The sequence below is a fragment of the Strix uralensis genome, chromosome 15 (assembly GCF_047716275.1).
Source record: "Strix uralensis isolate ZFMK-TIS-50842 chromosome 15, bStrUra1, whole genome shotgun sequence".
NCBI classification, from domain to species: Eukaryota; Metazoa; Chordata; class Aves; order Strigiformes; family Strigidae; genus Strix; species Strix uralensis.
The window spans coordinates 10567863-10588487 of NC_133986.1; the positions used below are offsets into that span (position 1 = coordinate 10567863).

General features: G+C 39.5%; 1 protein-coding gene across 1 annotated transcript; it reads right to left on the reverse strand.

Moving 5' to 3' along the window:
* Positions 1 to 1104: 1104 nt before the first annotated feature.
* On the reverse strand, positions 1105 to 20624 carry FBXO3 (F-box protein 3). Its single transcript, XM_074885112.1, has 11 exons — positions 20418 to 20624; positions 17118 to 17207; positions 15871 to 16034; positions 13265 to 13379; positions 10471 to 10675; positions 8856 to 8901; positions 6541 to 6625; positions 5585 to 5707; positions 4467 to 4582; positions 3889 to 4079; positions 1105 to 2240 (listed from the first exon to the last, which is right to left on the reverse strand). The coding sequence occupies exons 1-11, from the start codon at positions 20522 to 20524 to the stop codon at positions 2115 to 2117; spliced, it is 1368 nt and encodes a 455-aa protein (XP_074741213.1). The 5' UTR covers positions 20525 to 20624; the 3' UTR covers positions 1105 to 2114.
* Between the last annotated feature and the right edge of the window lies 1 nt (position 20625).

A 20625-nucleotide genomic window follows, 5' to 3' on the forward strand; every position in this document is an offset into this window, starting at 1 on the left:
GCCCTACTTCAAATGCACATAATGAAGAGGTACAGCGTTTGCAGTGACACTGCATCTGGCAGCTTTAGGCAGCGTGCCATGGGCTAAAATAGCTGCCTGAAGCAACGGGATAACCTTTCTCCCGTTACAAACACACACACGGTTGGTACAGTAACAGCAACACGCCAGTCCTCCTACCCCGTTACCTCCTCACAGAATCATCGAGGTTGGAAAAGACCTTGAAGATCATCTAGTCCAACCATTAACCTCACACTGACCATTCACACAGGGTTTGCCGGAGTCCTGCGACGACCAGCCATGCTTGGCTCAGAGCCCCCAACGCCTCACACCCCACTGCTCAGGAGCTGACAGAACAGCACTGTCATATATCTTGGCTTCTTCTACAGCAAGAAATAACCACTGTTCCTCTTTAACACCCAAGGGAGAAACACTCCCTGAGAAGAGTAAAATTGCCAAGAGTTGGCAGTGTTTCTGTAGAGCCTCCTGACCTTCAGCTGGTAACTAGAACATACAGACCCTGGTGAAGTACCAAACAAGGCTCCAATCATAAGAATTAACTGTCCTTAAAAATACACAACAGCAGCGGAATAAGTTCTAGTTCCACTAAATCCTTTTAAGAGATGATGACATTTCTGTGAAGAAAAAGCATTACACCGCAAACATCACATTTTCCCCTCACAGTTAATACCAAGGACGCCTCAAAAAGGAAACATTTTTAAAGCACTCCAGCAATTCAGATCGCTGTTCAGACTTCTGTGAGGGTCAACACAAAGGTTTTTGCTTTTCTAGATGTTTCGTAGGGGTTATACTCAATATTTTTTCTACCTTGTACCACCATGGAAGATCCAAATGCTGCATGGCACTAGAGAAAGATGAGCACATGTAGAATCTAGTACTATGACTTGTAAAAAAAAAAAAAAAAACCACCAGGCTTTCTGTATGAGCAGTAACTAGTCAATAATAGAAACATTCAGGTGGAACCACAATATACTGGTTTTTCTCTGAGAAGCTACTAATTCTGGATGTCAAAGAGAGGAACTGACTACAGCGATGCTAGTCACACAATTATTGGTCAAGTCTTGGCAAGAAGAGTCCCACGTAGCATTTCAGAGCAAAGGAGGCAGTTAAGTTGTTTATTAATGACAATCAAACCAAAATAAAAGTGATAAAGCAGATACTTCTTTAAATATAAAGTTGCTAGTCATCTGGTGTTCTGTCAGGCTCCCTTTTTTTTTTTCTTCTCTTTTTTATTCAGGCGTAGTTACAAAAATCCATAGAGGATTTGGGGAAACATGATACTTCAACATAAATTTGTCACCTATGACAAAGTCTGAACAGCAAACATCATATAATGAAAAAAAACCCTCAAAACGTATTTACAAATTCATACTTTGTAGTCATTGAGGAATTTCTTGGTTACTGAGTGGTAGATTATGCATATACACTACATTCCAATCAGAGTCACTTAGCATAAAATTAAGCTGAAAGACAGATTGTCTAAAAATAAGGCCAGTTTCATTCCTAATTTATGCAGCTGAAGACCAGAATTTTCTAGTACTTCTATGTTAATAAAAAAAAAAAAAAAAGAGCATAAGAGCACCTGATCTCACCCAAAAGGGATACACAGACCAGACTGCAAGTTTAATTCTTAGCAGGAATTATCAAGAGTAGAAACTCATGAGAAAGGACAATACTATACACCTTTTTTGCCATCTTGTCTATTGCTAATTTTAAATGCTTGTATAAAAACAAATCCCCACACCATATTTGCAATATGATCATAAATAGGCAATAGTTTAAAAATGTAAGATATGATTACCTTGAACTATCAAGCTGTTTTGCACTTCAGAAAAAAGTGAACAAAGCCCAAACACCTTTCTCTTCCTCTCCCTCCCTTCCCCTGCCCCCCCAAGCCCCCTCCCCACTTCCAAACCAGGAGAAAAAAAAGTTATACTCTGATGAATATTAGAACTGGCACCAACATTCATGCTAGTTGCCCTGATGTGCAACAGAAAGTTCATTTTACAATAGTCAGAAATATTCTTATGCACTAGCCCCAAAGAGTTCAGCTTCTGAAAAGAGTTTGTTTTGTTTTGAAAAAAAAAAAAATCCCATCAGGTATGACGTGGGCAGCGTCTAGAAGGCGCAGGAATGTCCAACACTCTACGTCGATCTTCATATTCATCAGTGTCTGTGGAATCTTCGTCTTCATCCACTGCGTATTCATTATGATTTGTTTCCTAATACAAAACACATCCGTATTTAATTAAAATCTCTTATTCCAGCTAGTTATAAGAAAGCACTGCCAATTACCTAGAAAAACCTGAAGTCTGCATTATCGCATCAATCCCCTGAAGCAGACATTATATTCTACGTCCTAAAACCAGCTCCTTATAATTACAAAGTTTAATTTGCAAGAGATCATTTTGCCAAACCGCTTGACCTTTAACTCAGTAAATATCCATTAGCCTTCTTTATTTGATATGTATTATTATGCAAAGCCACAATTCAGTATCTCAGCTGTACCAGTTGTCCTGGCAGCTTACGCTGCCTTTTACTAAAAGTAGTTTAAAAACAAAGGGTCATTACTACCTTTAAAACAGAGGTAGAGCAAAAGAGAAAAACAAATTATTTTTACAGTCAACTGAATGGAAGGAAGTTACAACTCCCACAAATGTAAGCAAGAGTTAAGAGATGCTATTTTCTGTTAGAAGCACGACATCTGCTGGCACTTCCTGTGGGAGGTACTGGTAACAAGGGTCTCAAATCCCTGAAAAACCTGAGAAAGTGTGCAAGCAGATGTCTACCCCTGGGGAAAGACTCAGTGCTTGCACAAAGACTTCCACATTCTGGCTAAAACAGTCACTAAATGAGGGTTATGCTAGTGATAAAATAAAGCATTCTTCCCTAAACGTGCCAAAGCAAAGGGAGAAATTATATAGTTAACCCGCAATGTCAGAACTAAAACTACCTTATAATTAAGAGCAAGCTAAAGCTGATTTGCAAAGTCATTAAGTGACTTTATGAAATGCACTTTCAGTGAGAACTAATGAACATTGTACAGACCGCTGTAATTTTTAAATTGTCATTAACTGAACCTTTTCCTGTTGAAAAAAGTAGATACACTACTATGGCTAAAACAGATGAGTGTGGTCATACCAAGGCAGAATATTTAGAACAACTATGAAATGCAAACAGCTGACGCAGTGCCATGCTTCTAGGTACAAAGAACTCTGAAATATGCCCTGAACAGACAGACATATACACACATGTACGTATTTCTGTGCATCCTGAGGGGCAGTTGTGTTCAAACACAGGACAACAGAATGGTCCCATTCTCTGTCGAGACCTTGCAGGCCCCTGGTCTGACTGATAAAACCAGGTTTGACCCTGATACCAGAGGTGAGGGCTTGGAGGAAGACCTGGAGCCATGTACAGTGTCCTATGAAAGCTGGGGCCGAGGGTCTTGGATTAAACTGGAAGCATGACATGTCAAAGCAGTGAGGATACATGGCTTTACCAATGTACAAACTGCCTACAAAGGTTATTACAGTTGCTAGACTGAGTCTTAATTGGTGCATGTTTTGTATGGAATTATCAATATGAACACTGTTCAGTACTCTAATTTTTGCACCAGAAGTGTTTTCTTATCGATAAACATTCCAGAAGCTGAAAAGAATTGATAAAGACTGAGTGATACTTTTAGATTTCTTCTTTTTTTTAAAGAAATTATTCTGAAAGAGCAATTTTCAAGAAAAGATACAAAACTCAAAAATGACATGACGTTGAAGTTTAAGTAGAGTTACACTGTCCTATTAAAATTAAAAAAGAAAACAGGAGGTCAGGGAAAAAAAAACCTCAGATAAGCACAACTGCATCTCCGCTTACCATTCGTGCCGTGGACACCTTGAATGTTGGACACACCATATGAAATCTGGGAATTGTGACGTTAAAGAATTTGTCCTTGTAGTAGAGGCAATGGAAGGTGTAATACCCCTCCATATATCCAGATGTTGTGGAAAACGTAGTGCAGCTGGTATATTCATAGACTCTCCCTGGACTGATGATTGGAAACTCCCCTGTTGGTAAAATACGAGGTCACAACAGTAAGGACTGAAGTAGAACTACAATTTAGCAGTTTGCTGAAGCACTTCCACTCCACAACGTACTCAGACAGATCATTTTATATTCCAGTGGATGCATAAATGATTCTCAGCAACAACTGGTGTTAAAAACCTGTCTGAGTGTTTAACTATGAAGACGTTCAGACAACCCTTGCAAAAAAACCTTTAAAGACAAAACAGATGGATACACATCCCTTTCTTTCAAGCAAAAATGATTTTGATACAAACTATACAACTACTACCATCTGTCACCCTGAGAAACAGCTACTAACCTAACTTCCATAACATGTTCATTAAATACAAAACACTCTATTGAGTTTGTAAAGGTCATCTTTTACTTACCAACTACTCCAGGACCCTGAACTTCTTCTACAGCACCTTTGGCATTTGTTATTCTCCAGTATCGACTGTCCAGCTGACAAGCCTTCTCAGGAAGAGCATCTTTGGACATTTCAATTCTAGGAGGCAAACAGCATACTTCATGGTTATGTAACTACTTTCATACATTTTAAGAAATGCTTTAGTGTCCTTGGGATCTCTCTCAAAATAGACTGGGCAAATGTCCTGGTTTTGGCTGCGATAGAGCTAATTTCTTTTTTCCCCCCTTCTTAGTAGTTAGAATAATGCTGTGGTTTGGATTCAGTATGGGATTTGATATGAGAAGAATGTTGATAACGCACTGTCATTTTTACTTGTTGCTAAGGAATCGAGGACTTTTTAACTTCCCATGTCCTGCTAGTGCACAGGTACACAAGAAGCTGGGAAGGGAGCACAGCCAGAGCAAGGGACCCAAACTGGCCAGCGGAATATTCCAGATGATGTAATGTCATGCTCAGTATATAGAGAAGGGTTGATCAGGAAGCTCACTCCAGCTTCCGGGATTGTAGTTTCAGGATTCTCTGTGACCGCTAGCTGGGAACGGGCTGGGGTTCAGTCAGCAGGTGGTGAGCAGTCACATTGTGTATTACTCATTTGTATTTTCCATTATTATCATTATTATTTTTATTTTATTACAATTATTAAATTGTTTTTATCTCAACCTACAAGTCTCCCTACCCTCCAATTCTCTCCCCCATTCCCCAGGACGGGGATGGGTGAGCGAGCAGCTGCGTGGTGTTTGACTGATGGCCAGGTTTAAACCACAACAGCAAAAAAACCCACTAAAGGTAAAGTATAGAGAATCAGTCATTGGGCTCCACCTCCCTGTCTCTGCTTCACTATCTATTGTTATTTACTCCTTTCTAAATCAGAAGAGCTACTTGTAACTTCTTTCCCCCACCCATCACTGTACTTTACCTGTTACCAAAGTATTTTTTTATTATAAAGTACAGCATGTTGTGCACATCCCATTCATTTTAGAATGTTTTTGAATGATGTGCACAAATTTGCAACAACTGGTGCTTTGAACATTACATAGGTCCTTCCTGTGTTATAAGAGTTAATTCAGTTATTATTTTTACCTGATTCTGTAAGTGAAGAAATAATGCGGTGGATGTACAGAACTGAGCTCAGGTAGAAAAGATGTGGACACAGAAACAGTGATATCTCCTGTGGTAGCAACACATTCTTTATCATGCACATACCTGCAGAAAGGAAAACATTTAACTCTGCAAATAGCTCTGTACACTCAATAGAGAAAACTAAACATGTAAAGTGATTAGTTAATTAGTAATAAGAGCACTGTGGTGCTAGGTCAAAACTAATTCTTAACTTCATTTGGCAGTGAAATAAAGGACGTACATATGCAGTGTCTTCAGGATGTGTGCTTCCCCATCACCTAAACTCATAGAGCTGTGGATCTCTTTGTACCTCCATTAATGTTTGTATTGAGCTAGATGTATAATTTGATCCAAAGTCAATGAAGACACACCTGTTTAATAAGGATGTGTCATTATGCTGTTTAAAAAAACAAAAACTAGGAACTCCTACAGCAAATTAATTTACAGATCAGGAATTTGGTTCTATAGCATCCCAGTTTGATAGAATTAAGGTTCTGACTTATATCTAGAAGAAATTAAAAGTGCATGAAGATTTAAACATCTGAACGAGTCCTGTTTATTTTGGAGACCAGTTCACTGAAACAATTGCTTTTTTAATAACTCAGAACAGTCCTGCAGCAGCAGCACACTCATGGCAAGCAGAATAAATATTATGCCGTTAGCTAAACTTCACATCAGTTATAAAGCAAAATTCTGGTCCCATTAATGCAAAGTTACAAACTCTGAAGCTTCTGGTAAAAAAAAAGTTGCTTTAAGCATTCTGTTTTACAGCTTTATCTTCAGTAAGTTTCACAAGCTTTCTCCTCTCTCCACCAGCAGCTTTTGTATCAAATACCCATAACTACTTGGAAAGGGGTCAGAATTCTAAAAGAAGCATCAAAACCTTGCAGTGAGGTTATAAATCCCAGACACAATACCTGAAAATCTGGTCTCTGATGATAGGATAACCACCAGTTACAACTTTGTTTACATAGGATGTAAACCATTCCAAGTAAGATGTACCTACATGCCAAAGAAGAAAAGTATTCATAAGGACAGGCAAATTTACCATTCAGCACATTACAATAAATACTACAAGGAGACAGTTTAAGTATTTTTTAATAAACTCTCAGACTTACTTACATAAGTCAGTCAATATTCCAGTTCATTCTACCAACAAAGACCATTTGGAGAAACCAACCAAGAACTAAGAGTTATTGACACAGCAAACAAAGAATCTCTTAGTTAAGTATTTCACTTTATAATCATGGTCTTCAAATGCTGGTGTCTCTCATCATCTGGTTTCTTGCTCATGACTGTCCTGCTGTGACTGGGAAAGAAAACAAGTATAGTGGCCTATACTATTTGTATAGCTATTCCCAGCTGTTCTACCTACAAGAGGCATGCAAGCCTGCTGGTGGATATATGGACTTCGTTTTGAGATCCAGGTTTCCATATGAATAGTTTCCATATGCAGAATTTCCCTCTCCTTCAAACCAGGGATAAGTCACAGACACACTCCATGCTCCTGCTACAAACCCAGAAGACTAAGGCTGTGTGTGTGTCATTCCGAAGAACCTGGGATTTTCATACACTTACGGCCATTGTCTGAACATCTTTTCATACACCTACAGCCATTAATTAGGAACAGCTTGATTTCTAAGTAGTGTCACATTTAACTCTCAAAGAAGAGAGTTTCATACAAGACATACCAGCTCTCCATAAAAGAATTTCTCAGCCATAAATCTTCCAAGCATTGCACTATAGAGTTCAATAGAAAAGTACAGAGTTCTTCAACTATTTGTCAATATTACTGATATAAAACTGGATTTAAGCTGAAATACTAGGAAAACATCATCCTCACCTTCACTGACGCGTTATCAAGTACTACCACTCCTGTTAGATTAAGTGTACTTACCGCTGCTTCCTTAGAGTGAGCGCTGTGTGTACTGTCCTTTGATCTTTTGGAAGTCTACAGAACTCCAAGGTTATTATCCTCCTTTCTACCACTAATCCACAAAATGCAAACCTTGTATAAAGTAACTCCAAACGGAGAAAGTGGACCAATTTACCGTGCCACCTTCAAAATGACAAGATAAATGCTGTATCTGAAACCTTCCCTCCACCCTGTGATAATCCAAGATTAACCCTTTCAGCCAAGTGGAATACATTTAAATATGATGTCAGATCGCCTCACCATTGACTCAATTCCATAAAAGCAGTAACCCTGAGCAGCAATACCAATTCACCACGGAGTAGCTTTAAAGTATTACGTCATCCTCAGATGGAGAGAAGTAAGTCACTGAACCCCTGAGCTTTTGCACTATCTTTCCTGTGATGGTTCTAAAGCACACAATGCATTCTGCAATAAGGCCTTTGTAAAACAGATGACAGGTTGACTACTTAACACTGAAATCAGTTCATAGAATCAATCAGTACATAAAAAGGTTTCCTAAAATTAGTGCGGCGAAGAGTTTGACTACCTTCAACCCAAACCAGCAATGGCATAGCATTACCTAATATGGTTTCTCATTGTAATGTTAATACATGTATCTTAAGAAATGTGCAAGACTAAATTTTAATATTCATTTTGGTGCCATTTATTACATGTCAGCTCTCCCACCAAGTGAAAGGAATTAATTTAGACATAGCCACAATTACCAGATTCCAGTGGATTAACAAAAAGAAATAATCAAAACACTATTCCAGCCAATGTACGTGTCAGACAGATGATCACAACAGATTACTAGATAACCATACAACAATCACACAGTTTTCCCCTTCCCTCCTTTATCCTTTGAACAAAGCAATCAGGCAAATAAAGTCCAGAAAGGTTTTCCTCTGCAGCTATGTTTATAGTTGATTAGATTTCATTAAGGGACACAAAATATTTTCAACTTCTAACATGGTTGCAAAAACTACTGGGGAAAAAAAAAAATCTTTTTGTCCACTTGGGTGTTGTATTTAATAACTGTTTATATCACCCCTGTGATGGCTAACTTAAAGGTTTTGCTCATCTTGTTAGACAGGTTAGGACACTTGATGATTTGTATACCAGACACACAGAAGGACAAGTTGTAATAGAGAAAACTTGCATCTCATTTGAAGTAACCACTGATGTTTTAAAGTGGGTTACTGTCTTACAAGTAGCACAGAAAATTTAGAATGCTTGCTTTGTTCAAGTCACGCTGACATGCATTTTCTAAACAGTGCAATTAAAACATTTTGCAGAATAATTTATCTAAAGTGTTACCTGTAATGAACATATCAATAGCAGATGGATTGCGAGCCATTTGGTCCTAAAAGGGAAAGAAGTTCATTAGAAGGAGAGCATGAGACTTCCAAGGTTAGAATTCAACATCTGAAATATAACATAGGAAACACTTTCCCTATATTCACTAAACCTAAAACCTGGCTGCTTAATGCATCGTTACACTCCCAGTCAGATATTCAAACACATGCCTGTCCCCATGAGTGCTCACATGATCACTGAATATACAGCGTGAACATTCCACTAAGGCTCATGCACATAAAATCAGATTTAATGCATCATTCAAGAAACAAGGTCCCCAAAAATATTTGCTTAGAAGAGAAACACAGAACAGCTCAGGTTGGAAGAGACCTCTGGAGATGATCAGTCTAGTCCCTCTGCTTGAGGCAGGGTCAGCTAGAACACATTGCCCAGGATCATACCTGGTTGGGTTTTGATTCTCTCCAAGGACAAAGACTACTGCTCTGGGTAGCCTATTCCAGGGTTCAACCACACTTCCAGTAAAAACATTTTTTGTGTATGTCCAGATCATTTCCTGTGTTTCAACTGGTGCCCACTGCCTCTTCTGTCATCGGGCAGGCATCACTGAGAAAAGTCTAGCTCTGACTTCTTTATGCCCTGCTATCAGGTATTTATAAACATGGTAAGATTCCTCCAAGCCTTCTCTTCTCCAGGCTAAACAATCCCAGCTCCTGTATGACCATCTTCTCCCCTGAAACAAGCAGGGCTGTCCACAGATGAACCAAAATAGAAGCGAGTAACCTTCCAAGTTCCCGAGCATTATCCAGAAGGTTTAAATACTCAGCATAATACAAAGGGGGATCTTAACATCCTTCAAGTGATCCATTATCAAGGCATTCCCTAGAAATCTCATTGCTACATGCTTTGCAAACAGCCAGGAACTCTACAGCAGGATGATGAGATCCCAATCTTTTTTACAAGAAACATCCTTTACTCAACCTGCTATTCTTTTGGCAGGGGGGAGCAGGGAAATCATCAGGGCACGTGTAAGGAGAGAGAGGGCTAAAATCTTGTTAGGTATAATATCCTTAAGCTTCACTAGCAACAATATGCCTATGTTAAAATACTACATCTGTAAGAAATATGAAAAATACTCAAATAATGACATTCTACAAAGGAGCTGTTTCAGAGCAATTTGTTCTTTCACCGGAGAGTAAGTTTTGCTTACAAACCAGGGGCTATCATTTATTTTTATAAGTTTACATTTAACATATCTCGGGGAGGAGATATACACAGATGCTGATCTTCCATAATGGAGAAGCCTTTCCTCCTTACAGAAACAGGGACATACCTGCCATAGTTTTAACAAATTAAATTAATACCTTCTGATAAGGATGAATGTCATCCACCATCATGAACCTATAGAAATTGCTATAGCCATTAACCACTTCATGTAAATTCCCTTCACTTACTAACCATTCCACTTATGGGCTTTGATGGGCAAGTAACAAACAAATACGATCTTTAAGTATTCACTTTCTGCTACGTAAAATATTTCAGGTATCTGATCACATGCAAAGGGACACCATCAATCATTAGAAAAGTACATTCATGAGTATAAACATATCTTCCTTACTGGACATTGATAGAAGATCTCGTATTTATTTCGTCCCTCCACACTCTCCAGGGCCATGTATTGACTCAGGCCAGTATGAATGCAAAAGGTAAGAGGAAGGCATTGCTTCAGTCCCAGCCTCTGCTGAAAACCTCCAGCTGCTGTGTCGATATCCAACAAGTCTTCGGAGCGGTAATGGTTTGACAGTGCCATGCTTCCCATCAAACTTAACAGACAACAACAACAAAAGAGAAGATCAACAGACAATACCACTCACAAGGCAAAGACAGCTTTAAAGCTTTTCTGAGCACTGATTCCATCAATACTCTAGATGCATATCAGACTTAGATGAAGTCCAAGTCTAATATCCCGGTGCTGAACTAGGTTATTAGTTCGCAACATCAACCTTCACAAAGGGAGGCTTGATGGCTCTAAGATAAACACTTCCTTCTGTGTTTTGTGCATCCCAAAGCACCATTTTAAACTGTGCTGATGATTCCCATCATGTCTGCAAGTACTTCAAAGAAGCCTTTCATAGCTGATGCAGCTTCCTATAGTAGCATAATACAATAATAACCAGTGCTCCCCTATCTCAAGTTTTGTGCAAGCTCATTTCAATACTATCAAAGCATCCACAATTTTTCAATTAGAACACCGAGCCGCTATAGTAACAGTCATTGATCCGAACTACAGCAAGCAATGCTTTGGAGAAAAGGCTGAGAAGTAAACAAGCAAAATAACCATTGCGTCAGAGAGATTATAATCTCAGTATAAAAACGAAGGCATACAGACACAAGTAAACAGATATGCAAGGAAAGAATGAGACAATCATCAGCATGACATGGCAAGAGCATCAACCGTCTCTAACTTTTTCCTCTAGCTTTTTGTAAGCATCATTGCAAAGGATGGGATTTTTTATTTGTTTGTTTTTGACAATAATGAAGTGACACTGAAGACAGTAAAAGAAGCCTCTCTATACGTAAGAAAGAATATATACATTTGAAAAAAAGTAGTACTAATCTGAAATATGTAACAGATTAGGAATGGAGGTGAGCATTGGAACCTGAAGTCAATGTTGATATGAATGTTGGGCTAGATGAGAGCTAGGGTGAAAATAAAAAAACCCAAGCAACCTACATTCAATGTAATAAAGGGGAAGACAATGGAAGAATGATAAAAAGGGGTAACATGATCAAATTAAACTACTACAAGGGCACCCACTACAGCAGTGCACTTAGCAGTAGGAGGAGTGCACAAACCTGTAGTGTACACCTCCCCGCCCATACTCCCTTTGAATCTGCCTTTCACTGATACTCTCGGATGTAAACTCTTGCAGATGCTAAGCTTTTACTGGCGTTATGAAAGCAGTGACTCAGGTGCAAGCTGCCACACGTCAGCATGATATATGCTGCTCCCATCTTGGGCAACAGGTTCCATTCCTCTTTTTCCTTACGTAGTCTTGCCTGGAATTAGCAGGTTCTACAGTTTAAAAAGCGATGCTAACATCCAAACGCAGAAACCTGAAGCATCTAAGAACTAGTCCCGAATCTCCTCCATTTCTGATCTAACATGCCAACAACTTGCTGCACAGACCTCCACTACCTATGCCTGACCTTTCCAGTATTCTTCTCCCACAGGAAAGCAAGCCTGTCCCCAACAGGAGGACCAGCAGTGTGGCAGCCTTTCTTGCTCCAGGGTCCCACATCTCAGACCTAACTAGTCCTCCAGTCAGTGCTCCACCAACACGGTTTGTCAACCTGCACGGCTCAGGCCTTTGCTTTGAGGGCACAGCAATGGACCACAGCCCACCGGCAGCTGTTCAAGCTCAAAGGCACACCCAAAGGCACGCGGCTGCTCCTGCAGCCCTTCCACAGGCACATCATCGCAGTGGAGGCTTCGTGGGAGGGAAAAAGTAGTAGGAAGAGCAGGAAGCACACAAGCTGCAGAGCTCCATTTGAAGTCTACAGAACTAGGGCACCTATCTCCTCTCAAAAAAAAAAAAAAAAGTCTCTCCTGGAAAAGAAACAGAACTAGGAGTCATCCTTAGGGTTGCATAAAACTGTTTCCCAGATCCCTTCTGCACATACAACACCAGAATTGGAGAAAGCTGCACCTTCTTTCCTGTGTGGTGAAGGTTTTGGTAGAGAAACATCAACACATTGCCCCTACAGACACTTTTCATCTTTTTCTAATGTTTGCAGCACTGACCTGCTAACTTTTTCTACAGCTGGAAGATAGGAAACCATGTTTGGTCATTTGCCTTCTAACCTTGATGTAAAAGGAGTTTTTAATTGCTGAAACTGCATAAAAATTGTAAAAACTTCTACTGAGAAAACTTCATTTGCAGGGCTGACATTTTGATTCTACTTAAAATGACTACCTGGTTTGAAAGTTATTCCCTAACAAGTTTAAAGAAAAGAGTTATTAAATAATGAAGCCTGAAGAGTGCAAGAAGCTAATATCCTTATGTAATACAAAGCAAAACTTCAGGGGAGCAACTTGCAGTGGTATGATTAAAAGTCTAACAGCTGGAAGCTTTAGTTATTACAACAAAAAAAAAAGGGGGTTTCTCACTAGGAAAAAAGACTGAAGTGTAAGAGTAATTTGAGCAATTAGAAATCTACACTGTTTTCAATTACTTCTGAGACTAGAAAATAGCCAATTCTAGAAGTGTCACTTCAAGTGGTCACTCAGTTACAATACATATAAATGCTTAATTTATCCTGTTCAGCAGACATTTTATCTTTTTAATAAATGAACTATCCAAGAAATACAAAAGGAATTAATAACTTGGTATGTAGTTTTTGCGCCTTACCCAGGAACAACTAGCTTCTGTCCGTTATGAATACGAAAAGAACATCGATAGTCATCAGGGAGTTTGCAACCTATTTGTGCTTCCACAGCATCCAGATCTTCCTCCCGCACACTCTCTGTGTACAAAAAGAAACAGAGTATTAAGCGGCAGTTTTGGAGGGGGAATCAAGAACTGCTGCTCCTACAAAACTCAAATTTCATGCTGCTTCACTACTCTGCCCCCAAGTGCCCAGTATGCTGTTCCTGACAAAGGTGAATATTAAGAGGTTGTGTTAAGACCTCTCCTTTAAAATTTTATTTTGCATCATTTCATCTGAGCTGCATGGCTAGAAATAAGGCAAAAAATAGCTACATTCTAGACATAACAGCATGTTTTCAACTGCCAAAGAGAATTTTAAATAGCCGCAGCAACTTGAGCATTATGGATTCTTTAAATTATCACAAAGGAATATATATTTCAAAGTATTTTGCCACTTACAATTCAGAGAAAGTGAACTAAGAGACATACAAAAGCAAGATAAATTCAGTTCAACTTTGGGACATGGCTGTCTACTAGGATGGTCTCAAAAATCTTTCACTCATTAAATTCATGCTAGTGGCCAGATCACTAAAAATCAAGCATTTCAAATACAAAGCATGGAATCTGTAAGTGCCTTGATCAAATGAACATGGATTCAAGTCAGTATTTGGTGATTTTATTGTATGCTAGGTGGCACAGAATGAATACTACATAAATTTAAAAGGAATTTTAACTGATGACTTAATACAGCACCAATCTCCATCCAACAAAATCTCAACAGGCCTGACTTAAGCAGAAAGGATTTATAAAGTGAAATGAACCTTTTCCCCACAGTATTGTCATTAGCTGACAGAGTCCCCGTTAAAACTTTTAGGCAATATTGATTTTACTCTTTCATCATTCTAAGGGTTGTTTCTTTCAGTTTCCAGTTCAATCAGTAACAAAGAAATGTTGGCTGCAGCCACCATTCACCTGGAATCTGAAGCAATAAATGGGTTGTAACAGGGGGATTTTCATATCATCATCAACTGAAGGGGGTGGGGAGTAACTACTCTTACACCTCCGCACACACCTCAGGGGGTTTCCACACCCTCACTTCTAGCCAAGATCAACTGGGTGGCCTGTGTCGTCTGTTTCAATCAAGGTTTTTTGGGTGATTTTTTTTTAAACCCTTTTCATATTCATTATCCATTTCATTTATATGGCATAATTTAACAATTCATTGAAAGAAGATACTACACAAATGGTATTAAAAAGTTATGGAAGAGCTCCTGCTAAAACCTGCCATCGCTATTCAAGTGTGGAAATTGATAATTTTACATTTATTTCTGTCTTTCTGTAGACAAAGAAAAGCTTCATTGCACCAAATTCCTTGGGAGGATTTTGAAAGTAAAACTGTGGTAAAATCTGTTCATTTCAACACCTCCAACACAGATACTTTCCATTTTATTGAGGAAATATTTGACTGACAATTCAGTGGTTCTGTATGCCTGAGTGAAGTCTGTGTTTTCGATAGAGCAGCACGAAAGTTACAGAAATCAAGGCATGGATATCTACATCAAGTACTATGGCCTGTGTTGCACAAGAGTTCAAGCTACACATAACCCTTTTGGCCTTTTCCTAAAAAGACATTCCTTCACTAACACTCAGAAGTAACATTTTTTTTTTTTTTTAAGAAAACAGTAAGTATTAAATTCTAACCATGTTTGTTACAAATACTTAGCAAAATCTGGCACTATCCAGCAAGCCAAGAAACATGCAAGATTTATGTAGGAATCATTGTCTATAGCATTCTGTTAATTTCACAGATCATGTTAAATCAAACATCTTGGTTTAACAGTCAATTTCGTACAGAAGACTGAAGTACAGTTGAAAATGTAAAAGCTATTTTGTCCCTATACCAGAAAAGCCCAAACTTGCTGTATGTCTTGTTCTGTAAGATTTATGAACCTGAATGCTGAAAATACTTAAAGTACTAAAACACAAACAATTTGAAAACAGAACCTTGAAAAAAAAAAGTCAGAATTCTTGTTCAACCACCGATTTACCTTCATTAGAGGAACACAGTAAGACCTACAGAAGAGAAAAAAAAACACTTCCTTTTTGTTTGGCTTTAGTTTAGAATGCCTGTTTTCATGTGAAAGTGTTTTAATTAGGTCTTAAGAAAATCTCACAAATGAAATCACACCAGCAGGTCCCAGATCCTTGAAGTAATGGGATTATTAAACTAAAAATTAATAATAAACAAAAAAATCAGTCATAGCAACCAAAGACAAAAGCAGTAAAAGCGTACTCATTTCCTGATTATTCAGAGATAAAGACAGCAGACTGGTCACTAGAAAAAAATAACCTCAATTTCTTCTCTGAATAGAAATCTTCAGAGAATCTATGGATCATTAGTAACTGGGCAAAGACTATGCATGTGGTTTGATTTACTTATTTACTGGAGGGGAAGGGAAAGCACATCTACTTGACTTTCAGGACTCTGGTAACTGAGGTACACACCTAGGATGGAAGCAGTACGAAGCTTAATAACAGAGAGCGTCGCATCAGCCAGCCTACTAGAGAATGCGGGTATCACACTGTACCTTTCAAAGAACCAATCATCCGAGGACACCGCTGTCCTAAGTATTTCTCTAGGTCATCCCAGGCTTTTTTCAATGTAGCATAGTATCGGATGTATCTTCCTAGGTCAGAGTAGGTACTGATGAAGATGGCTTTCCAGCTCTGATTTCGTTGACTTTTTTCCTCTCTAAGTGGAAATTAAGAAAATAAGTTTAAATACCAGCCTAAAAAGCTTGACTTCTAAACCCAAGTAGTTAATATTTGTTATTTGGCAGAAACAGTATGCATAATATTAAGCCAGGAACACTTTGAGCCACATGAAGCTACGTAAACTCAATTAATTCCAGCATGTATTCACCAGCAACTTGGGACAGAATTGGAAAACATTTGGGTACTCAGTATCAGTGGAAAATTTAGAAATAGTATTCCTTTAAACAGAGTGCTATTATTAAATCTTAGAACTGGTGAATAGCTAGTTCACATCACATTTCACACATACATAGAGAAGGTCTTCAGAAAAAAAAACCCAAAAAACCAACCACATTTTTTATCTACTGCATTAGTCACAAACTCCTTTATTTACCCAATATGAAGGATTAAGAAGCAAACCAGAAAGTTACATGAGAACTCTGTGCACTGATCTGGAAAGTCAGTTTCTTAAGGAATTACTGCATATCCAGTTCTCCTTGCAGGCACAACAGCAGGCTGTGGGAAGAAGGGCTGCTAAAAAAGTGCTGACTAACATCTGACAAAGGATGCTTGCCTCCACACTCTAGCAGCCCTTGCATTTTGTGTTAGGATATATTCCAACTCCTCAAACTCCAATCAGCATGCTCAATCTGAAAGATTTAGTACAGCTTCCTACACCTAAATAAAAATTTAACAGTTGAGAAGTCTTCACATCACCTTTAAGATTTCTCTAGCCCTTGACACTACCCCTGATAATTACAGCACTCAGAATAATACCTTCCTCCACAGAACATCTGGTATCTGATAAGGTCAAGCTGCAGCTTCTCCTTCAACCCAGGCACTAACAGGGCACCTCTTCTCTACCCATCCAAAAAACTTTTTAACACTTGTACATTCATAAAGCTTTTTTAGGAAATTAACATTTTTGATACCTCTAACCTTTCATTTGTTTGAAGCTGCTGAGAAGCTGGTGAATACCTACTCAAACTTAGAGTTACTAGAATTAATGTTGACATAAACAGACAGGACTATACACAAGCCTTATTTTCACAGAAAAAAGGCTTAAAATAACCACACTTACTCTGAAATAAGCCAGTATTTCTTGCAGTGTCTTTTCCACAATGGATCATGGCTTGATAGCTGATTTAATCTTCGACTTAAATAGCAGCAACTATAAATATAAAATCATTACATTTGATTGCAGAAGAGTAGCAAAATCAACAGGGATAAATACTGACCAGTATATTACACATTGCATTCTCATGAAATAAACGCAGAGTTTGAAAGTTAGTTAGCTGTCCTTTTTAGAGTTGTGCTTACAATGGTTAAAAGCCTTCATTACAGCTGTGTAAGTAGTGAACTACCTTTCTACACACTTCGAGAACTGTCAGCAATTAAGTAATTTTGTAAAGCAGGTCATCCTGTAGACCCACGCCATTGTAAACACTGTCTTAAAGATTCCAGCGTGACTGGTGGTAAGCATTCCAAGTAGCGCAGGCTAGTTATTATAATTTAAATCCCTTTCTCATCTGGATTGTCAGTCTCTACTTTATTTTTTCCACTGTTTCCATACTACTGAAAACTCAAACAGTAAGCTACAGAAACTATACAGTTTGAGTATTACAAGATTACTTTGCACTTTAAGTTGTTTAAACAACAAACTTCATGACCAGAAACAAAGACAGACACCGGAAAAATACAAAGGACGATAGACCTGGAAATAAGTACCACAAGCTCACTCTAATGAAGACCATATATAAGCTCTTGCCATTGCATTACAGGTAACACTGCTACTTCAGAAAGTTAAAAGAATCATATCCCGCACTATGCAGCACTATTGCAAATGCAATATTAAAAAATCTGTAGGATATAGGTCTAAAACTGTCCTCAGAAATCATTTCAGTTGATCCTGGCTTGATGCAAGGAGACCGCAAAAGCTAACCTATATTCCTGACGCCTGCTAATTTGTTCTTTAAAAGTAGCAATGGAGGTGCCATCAGTCTGCTCCCATATTTACTTTTACAGTTATAAAGCCTTTCTGGACTGTACAACTGGTATCAACAGCAAGACATTTCAGTGTATTTATATGAATAAGAACGTGCAGCAAAGCATCAGCAACATGCAGAGCAGTAATACAGGGAATGACTGTGTTATTCAAAGATTCACAGAGTTTAAAAGAAATGATTGCTTCACTCAAACCAGAAATAAACCTTTCTTCTTCTGTGTTTGAGTTGAATTATCAGTTACCCTTTAAAAAAACTCCCCAAAAGACACCACCAATTTACATGTGGCCACATCACTTCCTCTGGTAGCTTCTTCTAACAGTTCATATCTGTGTTTTAATTGCTGTGATTAACATCTAAATACCCCAAATGAGGTTAGCAAACAAGCTTCCAGTTACTGCGTTTGGGGGTTTTTTCGGTGTAGTTCAGAAATTGGTAAGTAAGAGAGACCAACAGTGTAAATGGACATAGTTACATACTGAAATAAAGATGCCTCTCAATCTTGTCTTTGATAAGTAAAATCAGCCAAAGTCCAGGGCTGGTGAAAACATCTTGCACTGAGACTACAGAATTATTTATATTTACCTGTTCAATCGTTTGGTTTTTTTTCCTCCCCAATATCCATTATAAGCTGTTTAAACTACAAATGTGTTAGTATTTCAAAATCAGCCTTAACAAAGTGATTTTCCTGTATGTTTTGCCATTACCCTTTCCCCCCGCAGCAACACAGACATAAACGCATGCCCTTCAAACCTTGACATTTGCCCATGTAAGAACTTCATTCCTGACATGGGGATTTTTTTTTTTTTTTTCTAAGGGGGGTGGTGGAACAGAAATATCCCAAAGTCAAAGTCCTTGCAGAAATCTATTATATTGGTGTTTATCAAGCCTGTAATTTCTGGTAGGAAAGACACCACTGTAGCATCAGATGAACATGTGGCTTCATACATGATCAAAGATACAATTAAAGCCATTCTCATTAAATACATAGATATTTGGTCACCTGCCAGATTTTCCATTATTTAGGAGCCACCACCAGGCTAACCAACCTGTGGAATACCAGGAAAACTGTAACATTAGCCATCGTCAGAGTATATATATGTCACTAAAACAAATGGAAACAAGCTAGAGATTTCCTCAATTGACACTTTGAGAATTACAAACAACCAGTTGTGCAAAATTGCATTACTGAGCTTATAAATAAGAAACTTATGTAGTATTTAATTGTCTTTGTACAGCAAAATCCGTCTCATTTTGTCAGATACATTACAAAAATAAGTAGCACCTTTACTACACCACTACTAAATCATCCATACCGGACTTGTAACAATTGTTATCATTTCTGCTTATGCTTAATCTCTTTTGCTGTTACTGTAACAGAATTCTCCCTGATGTCTTTAGTCTTCTTGACTAATATTTAAAGGGCGGGGAGGGAACCAGACAAACCCCATTTTGATAATATTCTATTATATTCATACAGATTCCTCCCTCTTTGATTAAATACTCTGATTTCAATCACTGCCAGTGCTCGTACTCCACTGGTAAGGTGTTAGCTAAAACCATACTCTCATCTTCACTGTATGACTCATAACTCTCCAGCCATCTAGTAAAGCGTCCAAGAGGAGCTTGCAACTTTCATTCATGTTTTTTCGGCCTGAAAAGTCGTCCTATTTCATCTCGTTTGGTTTTCCTCAAACAGCAGCTCATTCACATAACAGAATATATTTACTGTCAACAAGACTGCTCTTTGTTTGCCCACAGATACACAACAGTTTCAGAGAGTTACTGACTTCACAAATTCAGTTATTGGTTCACCTCTAAATTGTAATTTAGCCACAAACAAAAACAACATGTAATGGGGAAGAGAAAAACATTTTACTTTAAAAAAATAGCCAAAAAAAACCCCAAAGAACGCCCCTATTTCTGGAAGGGAAGGGTGCTTTAGGAGATGTCCCCCCCACCGCAGCTCCTCCAAAACAGCCCCAATGCTTTCGCTACAGGGCGGCGAGCGCTCCGGGAGTGCTTCGCCTGCCGTGGCGGTAACAGCCCTCCCCAGCCCGCCGCCCTTCAGCCTGGTTGCTGAAACACCGAAAAGTTGTGCAGCGCCGAGCTGCCGGCGGCTCCCGGGGCTGCCTCCCCCGCCGCGCCTCCCCCCACCTCCCGCGGGCTTCACCCGCCGCCTGCTCCCGCTCCCCGCCGCCGGGCCCGGCTCCCCAGCCAGCGCACGCCGGGCCCTCCCGCCTGCCCCCTCAGTCCCGCTCCGCCCCGCGGCCCGGCGCTGCCTCCCGCGCCTCCCCCACCCCCCGCCGAGGCCGGGCTCGGCCCTCCCCTCCCTCCCTGCAGCGCGAATCCGGCGGAGCCGCAGGCCCGACCCGTACCTCATCAGATCCCGGTAGTCGAGGAAGCTGAGGATGAGCAGCAGCGGGTCGGTGGGCAGCAGCTCCAGGCTGAGGGCTGACGGCTCCATGTCCAGGGGCGCTTCCATCTTGCGAGACGTCCCGCGGCTCCGCCGCCCGCTGCCGGGGACGCGCCCGCCCCTCGCGCCGGTCCCTTGTCAGCCGCCGGGGCGGGGGAGGCGGCGGCTCC